At 36.0% G+C, this 24,447-nt stretch overlaps 1 protein-coding gene across 28 annotated transcripts in view; it reads left to right on the top strand.

Moving 5' to 3' along the window:
- Nucleotides 1–24,447, top strand: part of FAM172A (family with sequence similarity 172 member A) — a 419,901-nt gene that overhangs the window by 27,289 nt on the left and 368,165 nt on the right. For 21 of the 28 annotated variants that reach the window (XR_004961727.1, XR_004961726.1, XR_004961728.1 and 18 more), the window contains 3 exons: nucleotides 8,135–8,258; nucleotides 17,375–17,476; nucleotides 21,779–21,879. Coding sequence is in view for 24 of the 28 variants with exons in the window: in XM_036280332.1 (XP_036136225.1) it covers nucleotides 8,153–8,258; nucleotides 17,375–17,476; nucleotides 21,779–21,879 (309 nt within the window). In the remaining 4 variants the exon portion in view is untranslated. Of the gene's footprint in view, nucleotides 1–8,134; nucleotides 8,259–11,696; nucleotides 11,741–14,733; nucleotides 14,846–16,963; nucleotides 17,009–17,374; nucleotides 17,477–21,778; nucleotides 21,880–24,447 lie in introns of those variants that run through there. The other 7 variants (XM_036280343.1, XM_036280344.1, XM_036280341.1 and 4 more) reach the window with 6 other exon arrangements.

Here is a 24,447-nt window from a genome sequence, read left to right as displayed (position 1 = left end):
ATTAAGTAATTTGTCAAGGACACACAGCTAGTTAATGATAGAACCAGAATACTCTTCCTCTTATACCCCTTCACCTACTTTTAGCATCAAGGTAAGGACATCATTGATTTAGGACTGTTTGGAGCTTTCATAATTTAAAATGTAATTTTTGAGGGGGAGAAAAAATGGTGGCAGAGTGACTGGAAGGTACACAGACGATCTCTCAGGACCAAACAGGAATTACAAATAAAATAAAGACAAATTGTCGGAAAAAAGCAACAGAAAAGCAGCGGTCAAGGACCATATAACCTGGGACACTGAGAGGCTCTGTGGAAGCGCCAGAAGGTGGCGGGCTGGGAGACCACAGACAGCGGCCTTAGCTGTGAGCAGTGCCCTTGAGGTTAAAAATCTCAGGCCGCTCCACAGAGCTGAGGGCTGGAACAGAGCACTAGGTTGGCTATAGCCACTCACTTTAGGCTCTGGCAGAGGGAGGCAGACTTGACTGGAACTATATGGGGACATATGGGATTTGGAGGGTGCTCAGAGTTTTTACTGAGTCACGGCCACAAAGGATGGTGGCCAGCTTGCTCCTTCCCAAAGCTGTGGGGAGAAAGAGCAGCCCCTCCCTCGGAGATACAGGCCCCTCTAGATGAGCCAAAGAAATGCAAATTGAGGCTCATGAACAACCAGCATCTGGCCCTGGCCGGTTTGGCTCAGCAGTTAGAACGTCCGCCTGCAGTCCAGAGATACACAGGTTCGGTTCCTGCTAAGGGCACCTACCTCTGTTGCAGTTGGTCCCCAGCCCTGGTTGGGTCGTGTGGGAGGGAGCCACTCAACGTGTTCCTTTTGTGTCAATGTTACTCTCTCTCTCTCTTCCTCTCTCTCTCTCCCACTCTATCTCAACAAAAAAATGGAAAAATGTCCTCAGTGAGGATTAAAAAAATAAATGAATAAAATAAAAAAATACAGGCATCTCCCTAGCCTTAAAAACAAACAAACAAAAAAACGAGCATCTGTCCCACCCTCTGGAAATCCTCTTATGCAGAACACCAGAGGGCTACATTCCAAGGCCCTGAGTAACTGAGACTAATAAAAAAAGCTAGAGGATAACTGAACCTTTCCTGGGCTTGCAAATCTACCCAGGAAAGTAAGACTTGATAATGGGGTTTAACAGGGGCCCTCGCATGCTCATCCAAACCCAGAAGAGGGAGCCACAAACAGCAGAACACCCAACACCCACAGGGAAAATTTGGCAGGCTCTAAAACCCACCGAGATAGCCAAAATGGTGAAACAAAGAAACAAATCCCAAATGAAAGAACAAGAGAACTCTATTGAAGATGAAACACATGAAATGCAGCTAAGCACATTATGAGAGCTAGAGTTCAGAGCCATGATCTTGAGGAAGCTCAACAGTCTGAATAAGGATATCAGCACTATGAGTAAAGATATAGAAACATTGAAAACCAACCAAGTGGAAATGAAGAATGACATAGCAGAAATTAAGAACACATTGGAAAGACTAACCAACAGAGTAGAGGAAGCTGAGGACCGGATCAGTGAATTAGAAGACAGGGTAGAGAAAATAAACCAATCAGAAAACCAAAAGGAAAAAGCAATTAAAAAACAGGAAGACAGCTTAAGAGAACTGTGTGAAACTGGAAACATAATAACATTCACATCATAGGAGTCCCTGAAGAGGAAGAAATTGGGCAAGGGTTAGAGAATATATTTGAAGAAATAGTGACAGAAAAGTTTCCTAACTTGGTGAAGGAAGAAGGCATTCAAGTTCAAGAAGCACAGAGAGCCCTAAGTAAGAAGAACCCAAACAGTCCCACACCAAGACACATAGTAATTAATATGCCAAAAATTAAAGATAAAGAGAGAATCCTAAAGACAGCAAGAGATAAGCAACAAATTACCTACAAAGGAAACCCCATAAGGCTCTCAGCTGACTTCTCAACAGAAACACTACAGGCCAGAAAGGAGTGGCATGAAGTAATCAAGGTAATGAAAAACAAGGATCTGAATCCAAGACTGGTCTACCCTGCAGGGCTATTATTCAAAATAGAAGGTCAAATAAAGAGCTTCCCAGACAATAAAAAAGGCTAAGGGAATATATTAGCACCAAACCATCACTGCAAGAAATGTTAAAAGGACTGCTATAATTAGTAGAAGAAATAGAAAGAAAAATATAACCACACTAAACAAAAATTGCAATAAATAAGTACATATCAATAATCACCTTAAATGTGAATGGTTTGAATGCTTCGATAAAAAGAGTTAGGTGACTGGATAAGAAAGCATGACTCACATATATGTTGTTTACAAGAGACCCACCTCACAACAAAAGAATCACATAGGTTGAAAGTAAAGGGATGGAAAAAAATCTTCCAAGTAAACGGAAAGGATAAAAAAGCTGGGGTAGCAATACTCATATGTGATCAAGTAGATTTCAAAATGAAGACCATAACTAGAGACAAAGAAGGCCACTACATAATATTGAAGGATCTATCCAACAGGAAGATAAACCTTGGTAAACATATATGCACCCAATATAGGAGCACCAAAATATATTTAAAGTGTTCTAGAGGACTTCAAAGGAGAAATTGACAGCAACACAATTATAGCAGGGGACTTCAACATCCCACTGACATCACTGGATAGTTCTTCTAGACAAAAAATTAATAAGGAAACAGAAACTCTAAATGAAGTGCTGGATCAAATGGATTTCATAGATACCTACAGAGAATTACACCCCAAAACTGCAGAATTTACATTCTTCTCAAGTGCACATGGGGCTTTCTCAAAGATAGACCACATGTTAGGGCACAAACTAAGTCTCTACAAGTTCAAGAAGATTGAAATCATATTAAGCATCTTCTAAGATCACAATGGCATGTAACTAGAAATCAATTGCAACAAGAACATGCAAAGACATTTGAACACATGGAGGCTAAATAGCATGTTATCGAACAATGAATGGGTTACCATGGAGATCAAGGAAGAAATTAAAAACTTCCTAGAAACCAATGAACATGAACACACAACAACACAAAGTCTATGGGATGCAGCGAAAGCAGTTCTGAGAGGGAAGTTCATAGCACTACAGGCCCATCTCAAGAAACAAGAAAAAATTTTAATTGACTACCTAACCTCACAATTAAAGAACTAGAAAGCAAACAAGAAGAAAACCCCAGAGCAAGTAGATGGAAGCAAATAGTAAAGATCAGAGCAGAAATAAACAACACGGAGACCAAAAACACAATTCAAAGGGTCAATGAAACAAAGAGCTCTTTTTTTTTTTTTTTTTAAAGAAAAACAAGGTTGATGGATCCTTAGCTAGACTAACCAAGAAACAACGAGAGAGAATCCAAATACAGAAAATCAGTAACAGAAGAAGAGAAGTAATGACTGACACCACAAATACAAAGGATTGCTAACAAATATTATGAACAGTTGTACGGTAACAAATTGGATAATCTAAGTGAAACGGACAAATTTCTAGAAACACACAGACTCTCAAAACCGAATTGGGAAGAGACAGAAAACTTGAACAGACCAATAACAATTAAGGAAATTAAAGATATAATCAAGACTCTTCCAGCAAACAAGCTCAGCCTCGGATGGCTTCACTGGGGAGTTTTAGCGAGCATTCAAAGAAGAACTAACATCCATTCTTCTCAAACTATTCCTAAAAATTCAAGAAGAAGGAAGACTTCCAAACTCGTTCTATGAGGCCAGCATAATTCTAATTCCAAAACCAGGAAAAGACACTACAAACAAAGAAAACTACAGGCCAATATCCCTGATAAGCATAGATGCCAAAATCCTGAACGAAGCACTAGCAAATCGGATCCAGCAATACATCAAAAAAAAAAAAAAAAATTATCCACCATGACCAAGTGGGATTCGTCCCAGGGATGCAAGGCTGGTACAATATTCACAAATCATTAAATGTGATACACCACAGAAACAAAATGAAAGATAAAAACCATGTGATCATATCAATAGATGCTGAAAAGGCATTTGATAAAATCCAGCACCCTTTTCTGATAAAAACGCATAGCAATGTGGGAGTAGAGGGATCATATCTTAGCATAATAAAGGCCATATATGCAAGACCTACACCCAGTATCATACTCAATGGACAAAAATTCTAAGCATTTCCCTTAAGACCATGAAAAAGACAAGGATGTCCATTTTCACCATTCTTATTTAACATAGCACTGGAAGTCTTAGCCACAGCAATCAGACATGAAGAAAAAATAAAGGGGATCCAAATTGGGAAAGAGGAAATGAAACTGTCATTATTTTCAGATGACATGATATTATACATAGAAAACCCTAGACTCCATCAAAAATCTACTAGACTTAAAAATGAATTTGGCAAAGTAGCAGTATACAAAATTAATGTCAAGAAATTGACAGCTTTCGTATACACCAATGATGAACTCACAGAAAGAGAAACTAAGAACAATCCCATTTACCATTGCAGCAAACAAATTAAGACACCTGGGAATTACCTTAACCAAAGAAGTGAAGTACCTATTCACAGAAAACTACAGAACATTGAAAAAAGAAATAGAGGAAGATATAAAAAAGTGGAAGCACATACCTTGTTCATGGATTTGAAGAATTAACATCATTAAAATGTCTATATTACCCAAAACAACCTGTAAATTCAATGCAATCCCCATCAAAATACCAAAAACATACTTCACAGAATTAGAACAGATACTTCACGTTCATATGGAACCAAAAAAGACCTTGAATAGCCACAGCAATCTTGAAAAAGAAGGATAAAGTAGGCAGGGTCACAATACCGGATATCAGGTTATACTACAAAAGCTACTGTAATTAAAACAGCCTGTTACTGGCACAAGAACCAGGGTTAATGGAATAGAACAGAGAACCCAGAAATTGACACAAAGCATTATGCTCAATTAATAATCGACAAAGGTGGCAAGTGCATACAATGGAGTAAAGACAACCTCTTTAATAAATGGTATAGGGAAAATTGGACAGCTACATGCAAAAAAATGAAACTAGACCATCATCTTACACCATACACAAGAATAAAGTCAAAATGGATAAAAGACTTAAATACGACTCATGAATCCATAAAAATCCTAGAAGAATATGTAGGCAACAAAATTTCAGACATGATATGCAGCAGAATTTTCACTGATACATCACCTAAGGCAACAAAAACAAAGGAGAAAATGAACACGTGGGACTACATCAAACTCAAAAGCTTCTGCACAGCAAAAGAAACAACCATCAAAATGGAAAGGCAACCCACTGTATGGGGGAGTATAATTGCCGATGATACATCAGATAAGGGGTTAATTTCCAATATACATACAGTGCTCATACAGCTCAACAAAAGGAAGACAAAGGACCCAATTAAAAAATGGGCTGAGGTGCTAAATAGACACCTTTCCAAACAGGACATACAATTGACCAAGAGACATAGGAAGAAATGCTCAACATCACTAATCATCAAAGAGATGCAAATTAAAAGAACAATGAGGTATCAGCTCACACCTGTCAGAATGGCCTCCATCAACAAAGTATCAAACAACAAGTATGGGGGAGGGTGTGGAGAAAAGGGAACTCTAGTACACTGCTGGTGGGAATGGAGACTGGTGCAGCCACTATGGAAAACACTATGGTGTTACCTCAAAAAATTAAAGATTGCATTGCCATTTGACCCAGTGATCCCACTTCTAGGAATATATCCTAAGAAGCCTGAACCTCTAATCAGAAAGAATATATGTACCCCCATGTTCATAGTAGCACTATTTGATATAGGTAAGGTCTGGAAACAGTCCAAGTGTCCATCAATAGAAGAATGGATAAAGAAGCTGTGATACATATACACAATGGAGTAATATGCAGCTGCGATAAAGAAAGATATCTTATCCTTTGAGATGACATGGAGGGACCTGGAATGTATTATCCTAAGTGAAACAAGCCAAGCAGAGAAAGACAAATTTCATATGATCTCACTTATTTGTGGAATATAATGAACATGACAGTCTGAAGAACAGGGTAGTCCCAGAGACATGGAAATAGAGCATAGACTGACAATTCCCAGAAGAGGAGGTTAGGGAGGAAGAGATAAACCATAGAACTTATATGCATGTACGCAGAACCAATGGACATGGACAACAAAGCTGTGGATGGGGCGGAGGAGGAGGAGGATGTCAGAGGGGGATAGGAGAAACATCTGTAACAAAAATAACTAAATAAAAATAACTAAATAAAAATGAAATGTAATTTTCAGTATTAATTTTTAAAAACTATTTTCTGCTACACTCTGCTGACTATAAAAATGCCTCTTTGTAAAGTTAATTATAAAATGTGCCTGTGGCCCTGGCCGGTTTGACTCAGCAGTTAGAGCGTCCGCCTTTGGTCCAGAGAGACCTGGGTTTGGTTCCTGCTAAGGGCTCGAACCTTTGCAGTTTGTCCCCTGCCCTGGTTGGGTCGTGCGGGTGGCAGCCACTCGATGTGTCCCTTTCACATCGATGTTTCTCTAACCCTCCCTCCTACTCTATCTGAACAAAAAATTCAAAAATATCCTTGGGTGAGGATAAAATAAAATAAAATGTGCCTCTGAATGTAAATGTAGGTTTGTTTAGTGAGTAGGAAATCAATTGGGTTTCTCAATCAGAAGAATATTTAATTTTATTATTGCTAAATGTAATTTTTATATAATATCATTAACAATTATGGCTTGATTACATTAGTTTATGTTTTCCATTGTATATGTTGCATTTTTTTCTTTTAATTTAGGAATAATGGGTTTTTTGTTTTTTATTTTGGCTATTGAACCCTGGGAAACATCATCTATTTATAGTTTAAATGAAGAATTAGACTTTGATAATTCATAATTTTATATTACTTATTGGACTGCCATTTATAGACTGGTTTTCAGACATTGAATCTAACATAGTTTCATTTTTTTTTTTTTTTTTATCCTCACCCGAGGACATCCCTCCATTTTTTGTACAGATAGAGTGGGAGGGAGAGAGAGGAAGGGAGAGAGAGTGAGAAACATCGACGTGAAGGGACACATCGAGTGGCTGCCACCCGCACGACCAACCAGGGCCGGGGACAAACTGCAACCGAAGTACGTGCCCTTAGCGGGAACCGAACCCGGGTCTCTCCTGACCGCAGGCCGACGCTCTAACCGCTGAGCCAAACTGGCCAGGGCTAGTTTCATTTTTTTAAACTAATTTACTAGAGTAACATTGGTTAATAAGATCATATAGGTTTCGTGTGTATATTTCTACGATACATGATCTGTACTCTGCATTGTGTGCCTACTACCCAAAGTCAAATCATCTTCTGTCCCCATATATTTGGCCTCCTTAACCTTTTACTACCCTCCAACCCCCTTCCCTCTGGTAACTATCATACTGTTGTCTGTGTCTGTGAGTTTCAGTTTTATATCCCACATATGAGTGAAATCATATAGTTCTTAGCTTTTTCTGATTGACTGTTTCACTTAGCATAATGTTGTTGCAAATGGCAATATTTCATCTTTTCTTGTATCTGAATAGTATTACATTATGTATATACCACATCTTCTTTATCCAATCATCTATTGAAGGACACTCTGGTTGTTTCCATAGTTTCATTTTTAAAAGGGTTAATTAAATTTTTTTTAAAGTTTTATTTTGAGGTCATTTATAGCTAGTTTTTGTATTTGTGTATTTTTGTCCTTTTGACTGTCTGCATGTTCCAGAAGATATTCCGACCTTGTAAATCCATATGCTTACAGTCTATTTTAAAATAAATTTATAGTTTTTGAAACTACTTGGATTTATTTTTTAAATTAGATGATAAGAAACTAAACAGTAGGTATCTGTATGCACTATAAGGTATTGTGTTTAGTGACATGAGAAATATAAAGATGAAAAAACTTGATACCTCTATCTTGAGGCTTGTAATCTGTTAGCGGACCCAGACAAATACATAAATAACTACAATGCAAGGCAAGCTCTGATAACTATTGTAGTATAGACATCAACAAAGTGCAGTGGGAAATCAGGATAGAGAGATTAATCTCAGTTGGGTGGATCAAGAAGTTCTCATGGAGTAGGTAGGATCGAGTAGAGCTTAATTTATTGCTTTCATTCATTCTAGAGTGTCTTCTGAAGATTGATGTCTATTACCTTGAGCTCTTTAATTTTGTGCCCAATTTGGATAAGCATGGCACAAATCCAGCAGGGAGGTCCAGATGAAAAAGAAAAGACTACAGCACTGAAAGGTACATACTTAATTTGCTTTTTTAGGATATTTTCATTGTGCCTGACAAAGGTAGAGGAATATTTAGATGACCTGCCATTTATTTCAGTTCTAAAATAAAAATAATACTTAATCTATTTGTAATTATTTGTATCCCTCACAGTGACTATCTCAGAGTCTGAGATATGGTCTGTACTCAGTAAATAAGTCACAGAATCATGTAATTTTACAGCCAGGATTCTTAATGCTTTTCTTACTCAAAGCCATAAAAGTTTATGATAAAACTAACACTATAGATAATGCCCTTGTCATATTTTTGTTGCTCACAATGTCATCCTAATTTAGGTTGCCTAATCTTACATTTTATATATGTGGCCTTGGCACTAAGGATATTTTGAGAGGCCCTTTATGTTAATACCTCAGAAGGACTCTGCCTTAGACATTCTTTCGGAATTTTGAGTTCTAGACTTTAAAAAAAAACCCTGCTATCTATAATAATGTTACCTCTAAAAGCAGTATTCATTATGGGCCTGTAAGTTTTCTTTATTATCATATATTTCAATCTAACTGTCTAGTGACTTGCCCAAAATCAGATTATATAAGTAACTTGTGCAAGATCTCACAGTTACTTTCTTTGGTGGTGGAAAAAATATGGGTTCTCTAAATGCTGAGGTGCCAACTATGCCAGATGATAAAAGTCTCTTTCACTTGATTCAGCATAGAGTCTATCTGGTCTTCAAGATGCTTTGTAGGAGATGCCCCAGCTGAATGTGTACCAGACTGTCTTGGCTATGACCACTTCTCTGAGTCTCTAGCTATCCTACCCTATTGTGCCAGGCTGGATGATGTATTTCAAGAATCTCTCTTCTTGCCTTCTTTCATCTCTTCATGAAAGCCTAAAGCATACATAGGATAAAGCAACCAGTTGCCACACCTTGTCCCTGCTTTTAGAGAAAATAATCTATCAAAGGGATGGTGTAACTAGCCCTTAGCTACAAAAATGGAAAATGGCTAAGAGCATTGCTTTCTTTTCACAAATGTGACATCTTGGATTAGGATGGTAGCAGAAGGGATGATAAAGAATGGATAGATTCCGCTTATGTTTTTTTTTTTTTTTTTTGCTCAGATAGAGTGGGAGGGAGAGAGAGGAGGAGGAGAGAGAGAGAAACATTGACGTGAAAGAGACACATCGAGTGGCTGCCACCCGCATGACCAACCAGGGCCGGGGACAAACTGCAACCGAGATACATGCCTTCAGCGGGAACCGAACCCGGGTCTCTCTGGACCGCAGGCCGACGCTCTAACCGCTGAGCCAAACCAGCCAGGGCCCGCTTATGGTTTGAAGAAAGAGATGATTTGTAGTTGGATTATACAGGAGATGTTAAAGAATCAACTAAGATAACTTTGAAGGTTCTTGGTCTAAGTAGCTCTAAGATAGGTGTTATTAATTAGATTAAGAAAACTGGGGAAAAGCTGGTTGCAGTGGTGGTAATTGTAGTGGAAAATAAGAGTTAGCTTTTAGATGCAGTAAATATTAACTAAGATACCCCTTAAACATGAAGGTGAAGAAGTTGAGTGTAGAATTTGGGACGCATTTGGGTTAGAGATAATAGTTTTGGGAATCATTAGCATAGAGATAATATTTAAAGTTGTGATCATGATTGAGATCACCAGGGATGTCAGTGTAGCCAGAAAAGAGAAGATACCTACAAGTTCAACCTTACCTGGCCAGTGTGGCTCAATGGTTGAGCGTCGACCCATGCAGCAAGAGGTTGCTAATTCAGTTCCTGGTCAGGGCACATACCCAGGTTGAGGGCTGATTCCCAGTGGGGGGCATGCAGGAGGTAGCTGATCGATGTTCTCTCTCGATGTTTCTATCTCTCCCTCTTTCTTCCTCTTTCCCTAAAATCAATAAAGAAAAAATATTAAAATAAAATAAAATTTAAAAAATAAAATAAAATTCAGCCCTGGTGCATGTCAGCCTTAGAGTCAGGAAGATAAGGAGAAGCCAGCTAAAGAGGCTGAAAATGAATTTCTAGTAAGATAGGCTGAGAACCAGGAGCAAGAGTGAGATCCTGAGCCTCAAATGAGGAAAATAGGAATAATTAATTTAGTCATGATGATTAGTTAGGTTAGACAGGGACTGAGAATTTACTTTTAGATTTCAGAGAGTAGAGGTCATTGATGGTCTTCACAAAAAGCTGTTTCAGTGAATTGTTGAAAATGAAAGCATATTGGAGAACTTGAGTAGAGAATAGGAAGAGAGGAATTGGAGACAGCTGTAGTCAACCCTCAGGAAGTTTCACTGCATGCTTGTGTGCTGCTGGGAATGACCAGTACACTCAGAAAAATGGTTAATTTAGGAGAAAGGACAAGGAATGCCAGTTGGTTTCTTTCTAAATAGACTTTCTGGATTTCCACCCAGATAGATTTTGAGCATCTTCAACCTTACATGATAATGTGAAAATTTGGTGTCTCAAGTTGTTTCAGGTTATATTTCTACAGCAGTATATAAGAGTTCAGATTGATATTTTGGATTTTGGAGTTAGTGTGGTGGCATTAAAAGAGTATGGATAGGATTCTAAAAATGGAACTATCTGGATTCAAACTTAGGTTTTTCTACAAGTTGCTTAACTGAAAATTTTTCTTCATCAGTACAATATGAATAAGAAGGCTTTGTACACATGAGCTTGTAATGAATGATTAATGAAGAAGTCAAATCGGAAATATTAGAAAATAAAATGACAAATGCATAAGAAAGTGTATTTTAGAACAAATTGGCAAACTAAATAAAACTTTATATCTAAAACAGTTCTTATTTATCAGTTTTTTCTTTTATGGATTATGCCTTAGGTGTCATGTTTAAGAACTCTGCCTAGCCCTAGTTCAAGAAGAGTTTTTCCTATGTTTTTTAAAAAAGATTTTTAGTTTTAGGTTTTACATTTAAAATAATCATTCATTTTGAGTTACTTTTTATATAAGATGTGACACTTAGGTCGATCTTTATTTGTGATTTATTTTTTTCCCTATTGATACTCAATTGTGCTAACATTATTTGTGAAAAAGACTATCTTGCCACCATTGAATTATTTCTTGACCTTTGTCAAACATGAATTGGGCATATTTGGGTGGGCTAGTTTGGGGCTTTCTTTTGTATGATGGCTCTTTTTCCATCTCTTCTCCAATATCACACTCTCTTGATTACTATACCATATAGTAAGCTTTAAAATTGAGTATAGTAGTCCTTTCCATTTTATTATTTTTTTTCAAAATTGTTTAGCTATTCTAAGTCTTGGCCTTCTCATATAAATTTTAGAGTAAAATGGTCTATAAAAATTTATTTTACTTAGATTTTGTTAAGAATTATATTTAAACTTATAGATGAATATGAGGACAGTTGACATCTTTACTGTATTGAATCTTCTAGTTTATTAACATGGTATGTCTCTTATTTATTTAGATCTTTGGTTTTCTTCATCAACATTTTGTAAAAATTTAAAAAATGTAAGTCTTACACACTTGTTATTAGATTTATACTTAAGTTTTAATTTTTTATAGTGATTATGAATTATGTATGTTTTTTTTTAATCCTCACCCGAGGATATTTTTTTATCTATCTTCAGAGTGGGAGAGAGAGAAAGAGAAACATTGATGTGAGAGAGACACATTGATTGGTTGCCTCCCTCACGACCCTGGCCAGGGCCAGGGACTGAACCACAACTGAGATATGTGCCCTTGACCAGAATTGAACCAGTGACTCTTTGGTCTGTGGACCAATGCCTTAACCACTGAGTCAAACTGGCCAGGGCTTGTGTTGTGTTTTTAATTTTAGTTGCCACATATTTACTGATAGTTAATGGAAATACAATCAAGTTTTGTATGTTGATATTATATCCTATGACTTTGCTGATGTCACGTACTAGGTCTATGAGTTATTTTGCCAGATTCTTTGGCCTTTTCTTTGTAGACTATCATGTCATTTACAAATTGGACAGTTTTACTTGTTCCTTTCCAATCTATATGACTTTTATTTTATTTCTTGATCTTTTGTGCTGGCTAGGCCTTCTAGTGCTATGTTGACTAAGAATAGTAAGAGTGGACCTTCTTTCCTTGTAGGATAGTGGTAATAGTGAGTGGCGCCACTCCCATTTTTAACCCTTTATTTCTAGACCTCTGAATACTGGCTGTGACAGGTGGCTAGGGAAATAGACTGTCTTGTATCCATAGAATGGGTCACCTTGTCCATTTGATTATTAAAATATTTTATTGAGCCTTCAAGGGGAAACAAATATCTTCCCATTTGTTTTCCATTCAGAGAGCTCTGTTCATATACTTCTCCATATATTCTCTTGTAACCAGTTCCAGGCATATTCATTCCAAGTCCCTGACCATCCAACCCCTGGCTGGCCACAGCCCATGAATCAGTATATAATTATACATCTGGCCATATCTCTTTCCAAGCAAACTTAACAGCCAGGTGCACGGCTCTTTAGTTGTGCTCACTGGGAGAATTTCCCTTCATCACTGTCCTTCAAGGATGTCCTAAAAAGTGGCTCTAGTGCTTTAGCTGTCCACTTTTGGGCGGGGCTTGAACATCATGCAGAATTATCTGTAAACCAGACCTGAGCTTGGTAGGAACCCAACTGATGGTAGGAACTTTTCATGAGGAGTTCATGCTGATAAATAAAAGGTGGTGAAGTAGGAGTGGTGACCACAGTAATTAGGGTCACTCCTTTATTTAACTTACTTTTGCTATTAGGGCCTGTTCAGTCCTGATCACATATATTCCACTTCCATTTGATGATGAGGTACTGTTGTACACATCCAATTTTATGACTCTGTGGGTCAGCTAACACCCAGTTCATAATGGGCAGCTAAGATTACATGATAAATTGGTAGCCCGTGATTAAGCATTCAATCTCCACAAAGGTCCAGTAGCAGACTAATAGCTGTTTCTTAAAAGGAGAGTAGTTATCTGCAGTGGATGGCAGGGCTTTGCTCCAAAATCCTATGCTTTGATTGATCTAGAAGGGCCTGCCAAAGATTCCAAACTGTGTCCCAATCTTCCACTGACAACATTGGATCTGCTGGATTATATGGCTCAAGTAACAGAGCAGTGTACACAGCTGCAAAGTTTTTTCTTATTCTGGGCACCACTCAAAAGTAGCAACATTTTGGATAAATGGACCAGAGTAACACACCCAAATGAGGACTGTGTTGCAACCAACATTCAAAAAGACCTGCTAGGCATTGTGCCTCTTTTTGTTTGTAGGAAAGAACAGTTGCAATAACTTACCTTAGCAGAGATATCTTGGCATGACCTACGTCATTGGGCCCCTAGAAATCACACTGGATTACAAAGTCCCTGAAATCTCGTCAGATTTATTTCTCACCCTTTAACACGCAAATGTCTTGCCAATAATTCTAGATTGCTGTTACTTCTTGCTTACTAGGTCCAAACAGTATAATGTCATTAATGTATTGGACTAAAGTGATATGATACTGAAGGGAAAGGTGTTCAAGATAAAGCAAGCTAAATTATAAGTTAGGACTGGAGAGTCAATATATCCCTGATATAGGACAGGGAAGGTATGTTAAACCAAAGCAAATCCACTCACTGTGGACCACCTTTTGGTTCATATTTCAGCCAACTAATCAAACACACACAGTTAGAGCCCTTTCTTACTCCCGAAGCTGCAACATTAAATACAGAATCTGTGCTTGGTGAGCCTCTATCAAAAAATATGGCCTGATTATTCCTCCCACCATTATCCCACACCCTTGCTGTCCATTTCCACACATGTTCCCTAGATTTCTGTTTATATAAATTTTGTCATAGTCAGACCTTCAATGGATCAGATGAGGTTCATCCATATGGGAGGAAGGCAATTTGCTTTATTGACTCTACAGATGCAAATTAATCTTACTCAGAAACACCTTCACAGACATACTCAGAATAATGTTTAACCAAAATGTGGGCACCCCATGGCCTAGTCAAGTTAACACATAGAAGAATCACTACACCATTCACCTTGGGTTGTTCCTACCTTTGGCTGTTGTGACTAATGCTGCTGTGAACATATTGTACAAATACCTGTTTGAGTCTCTGTTTTTAATTCTTTTGGGTACCAAATGGTATTTTTATCCAGTTATTGCATATGCTTAGTTGAAGTTTAGAATTCTAGTTGCTGAATCACTTTAATCACCAGAGGCATGTTTTGGATAAAAAAACAGTTGTGTCACATCTGATGCATGTTTAGGTTATATGGGTTTAGTTTTATTGTATTTTATAGGTGATTGAAGGGATTTTCAATGTAAACGTTTTATTGTGCTTGAATTTTACCTAATCCAGCGCCTTTGGAACCTAGTCTCTGTGTATATAATACAGCTAAAATATTGCTTTTCTTTTACAAAGCAGAAAAATAGTCTTTGACAATCCCTTTCTACATGTTTTCTCAATGCTAATGAAATAAAAATATCTATATCTGCTTCCCTAGTTCTGAAGTTTGAGGACTACCTGTTGACTTGGTTGTTCATTTTATCATTCAAAGGAACATTTGGAGCAAAGTAAAAGCATATTTCTGTATTTATAACTTTATTCTTTATAAGGTAAGGAAGAGAGGGTGCAGAATAATTTAGGGTTGATACGGCACATAGAATACATAGTGATTTTGAAAGAGCACTGAGTTAGGTATTGGGAAATATATTTATTTTACTAAGCCGACTTTACTGTTAAGGTATAATTTGGGACAAGCCATTTTACTTCTCTTAGCTCATTTCCTATCTGAAAGACAGTGAATATATAATATGTGCTATTATTTTATAGGGTTGTTGATGATCAAATGAGGTAAAGTATGTGAAATCTTTAAAATGATATATAGATGGTACATGCCATTTTATTATCTGACCTGATAGAAAGAGAAAATGGCTATTAGACATAATACATCTGCTTATATATTGGCTGCTTTCTGTGTCTAATTAAAAGCTTTCTAAGTTTTGAACTGTGGAAAATGACTGTGAAGTGAAGGAATCCGATTTTGTTCAAGAACCTCAACTCACTGGAAGAAGAGAAGTGAGAATCTTCTAGTGACTTCAAGCCAACTTTTGACATTAAAAAAGCTTCCATTTTACTCTGCTTTGTATAGATTACGTGGTTTTCAGAACTTTGCTGATGACTCAAACTTGTCAGCATATATCCCCTTTTTAGCCCAATGTGCATATTATGTGACATTTCCGTTTTATTAGGGAGTTTGCAATTTTTTTTAATGTTTGTATGTTGAAAGTGGTATATTTTTTTTGTAAATTGAGGCTTATTTGATATAGCAGTTTGAAGAGTACCAAAAATGATTTATTTGGAAGTTTTTTGTTGGTTTACCTTGATGTCCTACAGAAAGAGACTAGAGAATTAAGGTAGACTGATTTTTTCTCTAGCATATTTTGATGAACCGTACAGATGGATTTGTTATATCCCTGTGAGAAACAGAAATAAAGTGTTACTTCTCATATACTTCTTTCGTAGAAAAGGAACTGGTTTGCCTTACTATATATCCAAGGAGATTATTCTTATCCAGAACTTGAGTTAGAATGGAAAAAATCGTAAAACTTAAATTAAAAAAACAACAGCATCTTTTTGAAATTGAATAAATTTGAAGTTTATCTTTTTTTGAAATTAGATATGACTCTATGATGACTTATATAGTGAGTGATTTGCCTTGTCCCATAGTGTGAGCCAAAAGATACCATTAAATGCTTGCTGACAGACTGATTCTAGGGCTGGAAGGGGAAACATAAGTGGAACATCTTGTAGTAGCAGAAAGTAAGGAAATGCTCAAAAAACAAAAAGATGAAAGCATGTCAAAGGCATATGAGAGCCAGCTGAAAGAGCTTACAGTGGCCAGCACTACAACAATTTGAGCAACAAAGTAAATAATGTAGTAGTGGATTGCAACCCAAAGTACACAATAAATATTAATGAGTCCATAGTGAAGAATTGGCAAACACTGCCTTAACCAACTGATGAAGGTTTACCCCAGTGATGTGAGTGCAGTTCATCTCTGTGATAGTCTTTCTAAAAACATGTAGCCCTAGTCTAATCACAGGAAAACACAGGCAAATTTAAATTGAGGGTCATTCTACAAAATGCTTGATCAGTACTCCTCAAAACAATCAAGGTCATTTAAAAGAAGCAAAGACTAAAAACTTTCACAGACCAGAGGAGACTGGGGAGACATGATGACTCCATGCCATGTGGTATACTGGACAGAATCCTGAACAGAAGGTGGACATTATGGAAAAACTGATGAATAATATTATCTGGGCTTAGTTAATAGAAATGTACCTACATTGGTCTTCATTTTGACAAATGTACCATTTTAATATAGGATGGGGAAACTGGGTAAAGGGTATTATATATACTATCTGTACTATCTTGCAACTTTTCTCAATCTAAAATGATTCCAAAATAAAATGTTTATTTTAAAACACCTTGATAAATTTTCGATTATATAAAATCAAATTATGTGAAGAATAAAAATTGTCTAGTATTAACCAATTTATTCAGGTATTTTTTTTTTAATATTGTAATTTCCCCCCAGAATGAAATAATAAGCTGTATTACCACTATTTAGATTTGTAAGTTTTCTTATCCATAAACAGTGCATGCCCCCCATTGAGGATTGGGCCCACAACTTGGGCATGTGCCCTGACCAGGAACCGAACCAGCAACCTCCTGGTGCATGGGTCGACACTCATCCACTGAGCCACACTGGCCAGGCTAGTGACCTTTTAAAAGTCATATTAATATCTGAAACTTTTAAGACAATAAAAGGAGGTTAATATAGTACAAATTAGTATCTGTATATTTTGAAGGGAAGACATTAATAATTTATTATAGTAGTACATAGGATCTGACTTATGATTGTTTTGAGAATTATAATTTTGAAAATGCATATATTATGTTGATATGGTACTTCATTATACTATAGCACTCTGGGAACTTAAAAATTAATAGCATTGTCAGTTATGGCAACACATAAAAGCAATGTAATAAAACAAAAGACTACTTAAGTAATTTAAAATTTAATCTTTATTAATTATGAAAATGAATATAAGTAAATTTCTTATCATTTTTTTCCCTAGATTTATTATCTAGGATAGATTTGGATGAACTCATGAAAAAGGATGAACCACCTCTTGATTTTCCTGATACCCTGGAAGGATTTGAATATGCTTTTAATGAAAGTAAGTGGTGTATGCTACACATAGTATTTATTTAACAATGCTAGTAGAATCACAGGATAGATGTTATTTGCTACTTTTATGTGCAGGCAAGAGTGTTTTATGTATTTCTTTTGAGAAATAATGTCTAATCTTTTCATAGTGAAATTCTTCAGTTAATTAAAAGAACCAGGTCATAATTTTCTATAAATTGTCATTTAAATCAATGGACATGAATTAGATTCAGCTTATATATTTTAGTCCTGAGTGTTCAACTTCCTGGTATCCAAAGTGAATTCTCAATCATATATAGACATATGCTACTGTTTCACATGTTATTTAAAATGAAGTGACTGGCAGTTATTATCTGTGAAGATATTTTAAAGCATAATACTAAATTTTCTATAACTTTTTCAGTCAACATCTTTATTTTAAAGTTTACTAATTACATTCTGAATAAAATAAACTTTTCACTTGGGATTTAGAAGAGCACACCATAGATTGTAAAGATGTTTCTGGGACAAATAACTATAATTCACTGGATTAATAACACAGTGTTATACTTGAAGGGTAATGTTATTACAGGCTAGGTAGCATTTGAATTGTAGCTTTCTATTTGTTACTCTGCAACAACTAAATTAGTGATCTGCCATCACTGTGTTAGTGGATATCCTTTTACAATATCAGTTAGACTAGAATATTCAATGAGTTTATACAGAAGATATTGGAAATTTGGATCACTTTTTTGATATTAATTTTCACAGTTTTAAAATAAAAGATATGCCAAAATATGTATGAGTAGTAATACTTTTTTTTTTTTTTTTTTAATATATTTTAGTTAACAGAATCAAATGAGCACTGAGAGCAACATTGCGTCTGCTCCTTTGAAATGATCACTAGATTCTTTTTTTCAGAACCAGAATGGGGAGTGTGTTGGTAGTGTGGGTAAATCATATAATTATGTTTGCTTTATTGGATATAAGACTTCATTGAAGTCTATCTTTCATCTACTTTGAACATTTCTTAAAGTGAATAAAAAACAAAGGAGCAATATACTTTTATCTCTCCCTTTGTATCAGATATGTTCACGCGTACACTGCACACACATACGTCTTGGCATACATTTGTATACTCTTGCATGCACATGTCCTGCACTCACACTTTTTTATACACCTACACCTTTGCACATGCACAAGCCCTTTCATGTAAACATCTCAAATGCACATGCATTCTTGTACAAGCCTATCATTTACTTTTTAAATATGCTGGACATTGTCTTGCATAAACATAGATTAACGGAATGAGGCAAAGATGCTTGCATTCCAAGGAGAAAATGCCACTTTTAAGGATCTTATTTTTAGCATGATAGAGTTCACCTTTGAATTCAGGGTTAATGGTGAATACTGTTTCAAAGAGGTGAGGTTTTGAAAACTGGAAACTGGCTCTCAATATTAAATCCCTAAAAGGATGAGTCTGACCTAGTATCTTCGGGGACTTCTTCTTCAGGTTTATAACGACAAAAACTCTTATGAAAGCCTCAAAATGAAACTTTAATTACCTGACTGAAGAACTTTCTAAATTTTTTTTAATGGATTTTAAAGTTCTTAATTGGGTAAAAGTAAAATTTTGATACAAAGTTCACTCTAAGCAAAAGAGAAGAGATTCTTTTTACCTGAGTCAAACTGATACTTGTTCTTTTGAATTAATGTGCCTGTTTAAATACTACTTGCATTTAAAATATCTACTTAGCCATTCTCTAGTTTAATTATATAAGGCCCTTACTTTGGAAGATGAAGAAGGGGAAGGTTTTTCCCATTTTACCCATCCCCACACTCTGTGCCCTAGTGCAGTAGTATAAGGAAACACACTTTTGTATCTCCAAATAATAATAATAATAATGATAATGATAATAATAATAATAATAATAATAATGGGACTTGTTCATAGGCCGTTTAAGTTTGAATCTTGTCTTTTGTGATACCTGATATTTATTAAACTTTTCTTACAGAAAGTATTCTATATACTTGGAATTGCTTGATTCATTTAGGCCAGTGACAGCCTATTTTGGTTCCTAGATTCCAACACAAGTCTGATAAAATATATGCACACACTTCCCAGAATAATGTGCATTTGTGTATACATATGAAACTTTACAACTAATTTTAGGGGACCCTAAGCTACAGTGTCCTAAATCAGACCTTTGACAGTTGCTGGAGAAATTTTCCAAACCTTTGAGAAATGCCAAATTTGCAATTACCACAATAACAGAAACAATCCAGATAGCTTTTCTGGATAAGAATGCTCTTTTTAATTTTTTCCTTTTTACTTTCTTTTCACTTTTAACACTAATGCTAATAGTTGGCTGTTTTGATGGGGCCTATTTTTTCCTAAAGAATCAAAATCTTGATCACTTTATGAGAGTTATTGTGTCTAAAATGAGTAGAGAATTTAAAAAATGACAATGACCTCTCTGAGATGTAGATACAAGTGGTCTGTTAAATTTACTTTCAGTCTAGGTAAGTGAGTCCTTTCACACATTAGTCTCACAGAAAATACATTTCACATTTCTATTACACGTTACTGTATGTCATGTATCTTTAAGGCTCTTTAGTCAAAATCATAATTGTTAAATTTGCAGGTGCCATCAGTCTTCTTGAATTGATATCTTATATGGGAATTTCCCTTTTCTAGAAAGAAAAACAAAGATACGTCTTCCATTTTTACGACATCATTTGACATAAAAGAGTGTGATAGTGATCCAGTATAATGTCTCATGTTGAGAGTACTAAAAAGAACTTTATGATAAAGGATTAGCCTTTATTTTATATATTGAAAATATTCATTTTATATGTGGTAAAATTAATTCATAAAAATAGTAAAGTAGCTTTACTTGGAATAGTATATTTCCTGGGTTCAGTTTTAATGCCATAACTTTCAAGTCTTTCCCCACTCCTGCATGCCCTCACTATATAAAAGTTATATGTTAATTCCAGTCATCTTGACCATGTTCCTCTTCTGCCTCTAAACCCTTTCTTGTGCCTCACTGCTCTTAGGACAAAGTCCAAACTCAGTAATTTGGGCCTTCTATTATTTGATCCCAACACGTCCTCCAGTGTTAAATTATACTATTGGACTCAATACTCTTTTTGTTACTGTTAAAACCAAGTTGTTCCCTATTATTTGAATTTGCTGCCCATTTCTCGTAATATATGTATGTTGCTGGGGAACAGAAGGAGTTGAAGCAATTCACCTGTGGTTTAGTTCTTTCCTGATTCCCAGGGGAATATCCTAGGGACGAAAAGAAGACAAGTGGCCTGATCTTTTCTCCTTGTAAACATGCTGATAATTTTAATGTTTTAGTGAATACAGAGTAATGTTTGCTCTGAGGAGAGTCCTTATCCATGGAATACTTTCAGCAGGATGACTTGTTTGGCATTGCTTATGGTAAACAAACCTTCAATCTGTGGATATGTAAGGCATGTTTCTCTGAAGAATATTACATAGGCAGTGCCACTCTCTGGAACATAAAATGGAAGTGTTTTGTAACCAAAACACTCACCAATGTGTGGGTAAGCTGTATGACTCACAGACCTCACCTACTCTGGACTAGAGGGTACTATCCAGTAAGAGGATTGGACCTAGGAAGAAATTCCTCGGTTGTTTCTCTCTGTTTTCTCTGTGCCTCTTGATTGCTTGTACCCTTGAAATTATTAGTAAAGTTATTCATTATCAATAAAAGCTCTCAAATGAGTGAGTCTGACTTGACAGTCCGAACCAGTATTGGCTTACTCAATGCCTCTCTCCAATTTCTATTTGCAATTCTACCATATTTCAAAGGTTAGTTGAGAAATCTCACCAAAACCTTCTAAGCCTGTTGTAGCCTATAAAGATCCTTCACATGAATCCAAACTCATGTTAGACTTTATTGTCTACATGAGTTGCGTGTGGCAGTTTTTAGATTGTTGACTTACTTCGTTCTTATTTAACTTCTCGAAAAGTTGCTTGACCTTTTAATAATTATTCTTTCATTTTTAGGGTGGCCTCTAAGATTAAGAACTGGGACCTTATATATTGTAGGCCTTCAAATATGGTTAATTTACTGTAGATTAGAAAATAACAATAAAAAGCATTGCATTTGGGTACTTTGGGTCATTCTTTTAGTGTATTTACATGTTTGCATTGTATTAATACTTGAAGAGAAAAACCTAATGGAAAAAATGAAACAGTTCTGAGAAAGTTCTTTAAAAATTTTATCAGACATAGTTGTACTTTCCATATTATTATACATGTACTCTGAATCAGAAATGTTGTTTGTTTATCTTATAGAGGGACAGTTAAGACACATAAAAACTGGGGAACCATTCGTTTTTAACTACCGGGAAGACTTGCACAGATGGAACCAGAAAAGATACGAAGCTCTAGGAGAGGTATGGTCACATAAACAACTTCAACCTTGTTTTTTCAAATTTTGAATCGTCCAAATAAAAGTTTTAAAGCTGAAGCTGTTTGTATACTTGTCCTCCTAAAAATGATTTCAAAAAGGTTTTGCTTTTTTTTGTTGTTGTTATTAGATTATTTCTAATGGTTATGTTAGAAACATATTCTCAGTTTAAGTTTGTTTTTATACACACACATCCTTCCTATGACCTTAATATTTTGTAGTGAGTCATTATGTTGGAAAACATATTCATGCCAATTTTTAAAAATGTTTTAAGAGTTTGAATTCTCTGCTGTGCCAGGAGTAATAAGTGTTTTTTTAAGTGTTTACCTAAAAAAAAAAAGTTACCTATATGTTAACTATGTGAGGTGATGGATGTGTTAATTTGCCTTGATCTTTGTAATCATTCTACATTGATATGAATATCAACTCATCACTTTGTACACTTCAGTTATATCCAATTATATTTGTCAGTTATTTCTCAAAAAATTTTAAAGTGCTTATCTAGCCCTGGTTGAGTGGCTCAGTAGTTGGAGCATCTTCCCTTACATCAAAATATTGCCGGTTCAATCCCAGGTTGGGGTGCATGAAAGAGGCAGCTGACTGATGTTTTCTCTCTTATCGATGTTTCTTTCTCTCCCTTTCTCTGTCTCAAAAATTAATAGACATACCCTCCAGTGAGGATTAAAAAAAGTGATTATCTGTATGAAGAAGATTGGTATTTGGCTAATAAATTGGGTCTAACCTACTAACTTTTTTTTTTAATGTTTTTATTTGATTTTTAGAGAGAGAGAGGAAGGAAGAGGGAGAGGTATTTAGAAACATCATTGAAAGAAAAACATTGATTGGCTGCCTCCTGCATGCCCCCTACTCTGTAGCCTTCAACCTAGGCATGTGCCCTTACCTGGAATTGAACCAGCAACCTCTTGGTGCATGAGTCGATGCTCAGCCACTGAGCCACACCAGCTGGACTAACCTACTTCCTTTTGACTTGATAAAGGATTACATCTTGTAACCATTAGTTGCCTCAAATGGTACTGCTGGTAGAAACCTTTGAAAATGTCATTTGTCATTCAGGTGAATGTTTTGTTAAAGCTAAAGTTTTACTCTTTTTGCATCATATTAAGTATTTTTAGTAAAAGGCATATGAGTGTGGATAACTAGACTACTATTTTACTTCTCTAAGGAAATGCTGACATTTTTCTATTTTTTACTTCTTGGCTCTTTAATAAAATCGTCAAAATGGATTACTAAACAATAGCGTAAAGAATATATGGAACCTTATTTATGTTTGCTAGGAGACAATTCTCGGTGAATCTCTTGCATTTCTGCATGTCTCTGAAGCTAAGGTACTGAGCTTTTGTTCTGGACTATCTATTTGTAGATGTTTGTATAGGAAACAACCTTAGAAGACAGATCATGTCTTGGTCCAAGGCTAAGGGCAGATTTGTTTGCTGTCCAAAGTACTAAAAATAATGTTCTTCCCTTCACGCACTGGTGGCAAAGAATGGGCAGGTTGCTAGCAACCAAACCCCGTATGAGACTGGGCTTCACAAGTATGAGTCTCCTCAGCTGGGATACAGTCCCACTGTGTGTGTAGCCTCCACCCTCAGCCTATCCACATTGCCTGTTTGGGATTTGAGGGGCAATAGGAAGCCATGAAAACATGAAGCTCATGCTGCCTGCTTGTCCCTGAGTAATTAAGTTCTTTGTCTCTGACCCAGAAGTTTAGTGTCTTCTGTCAGGATCCATGCAACTAGCAGATTAACTTGTTAGTTTGCAAGCCAGGTAAAAATGTTAGGCCCTTCATAGTTTTACATTGTTTTGCTGCATTTATAACTTAATTATATTTAATGCCCTGAATTATTTCTCCTGCACATAAAAAAATTTACACATTTTTACTTGAATTCAATAATTATATGCTGCAAGCTAGTAGTATTTTGATTATAAACTATTCATACTTATGGCCTTAAAGAAGGACTGGAGTTGTTGTTTTTTAACGGGGCTTACATTTTACTCTCTTCTACAAGCCATGTACCCTTGTTCACTTGTGTGGAAGGAGGTTTTGGGGCCTCCTCCACAGTCTCCCACACACTTGGACAGGTTTCGTTCTCCAAATATACCTTGTTCTTCTTGGCATTTGTATTTTTTTCACTTTCAACTTGTAACATCCATCATCATCTATAGCAAAATCTAGATTGATAATCCCATGTATGAGTTATTCCTTTCTCCTAAGCTCTCTTATCTAATATTTGCATATAGGAAGAATCACAGATTTATTTTGGTGGACCTTACTCCATGATAATCAAAATACTTTGAGTTTTCACTTTAATAATTATATATTTACAGAGAAAATATCCCGCATTACCTAGATTTCCACTTCCTGTGCCTGCATTCACACTTGTGTTCATGATGACATTGGTCCCAAGTAATCACACAAAAATCACAGGATTTAACTTGCAGTGCAATATTTTTCAAATTTAGATCATTGGACCCCTGAGCTTCATGTACCAATCCCTTTTATTCCCCCAATATATTGATCAATTGTAAACATAAC

Source organism: Molossus molossus, unplaced genomic scaffold (assembly GCF_014108415.1).
Source record: "Molossus molossus isolate mMolMol1 unplaced genomic scaffold, mMolMol1.p scaffold_m16_p_3, whole genome shotgun sequence".
In the NCBI taxonomy this organism is placed as follows: domain Eukaryota; kingdom Metazoa; phylum Chordata; class Mammalia; order Chiroptera; family Molossidae; genus Molossus; species Molossus molossus.
Note: the sequence above shows the minus strand (reverse complement) of the source record. Positions and strands in the feature narration are given on the sequence as shown.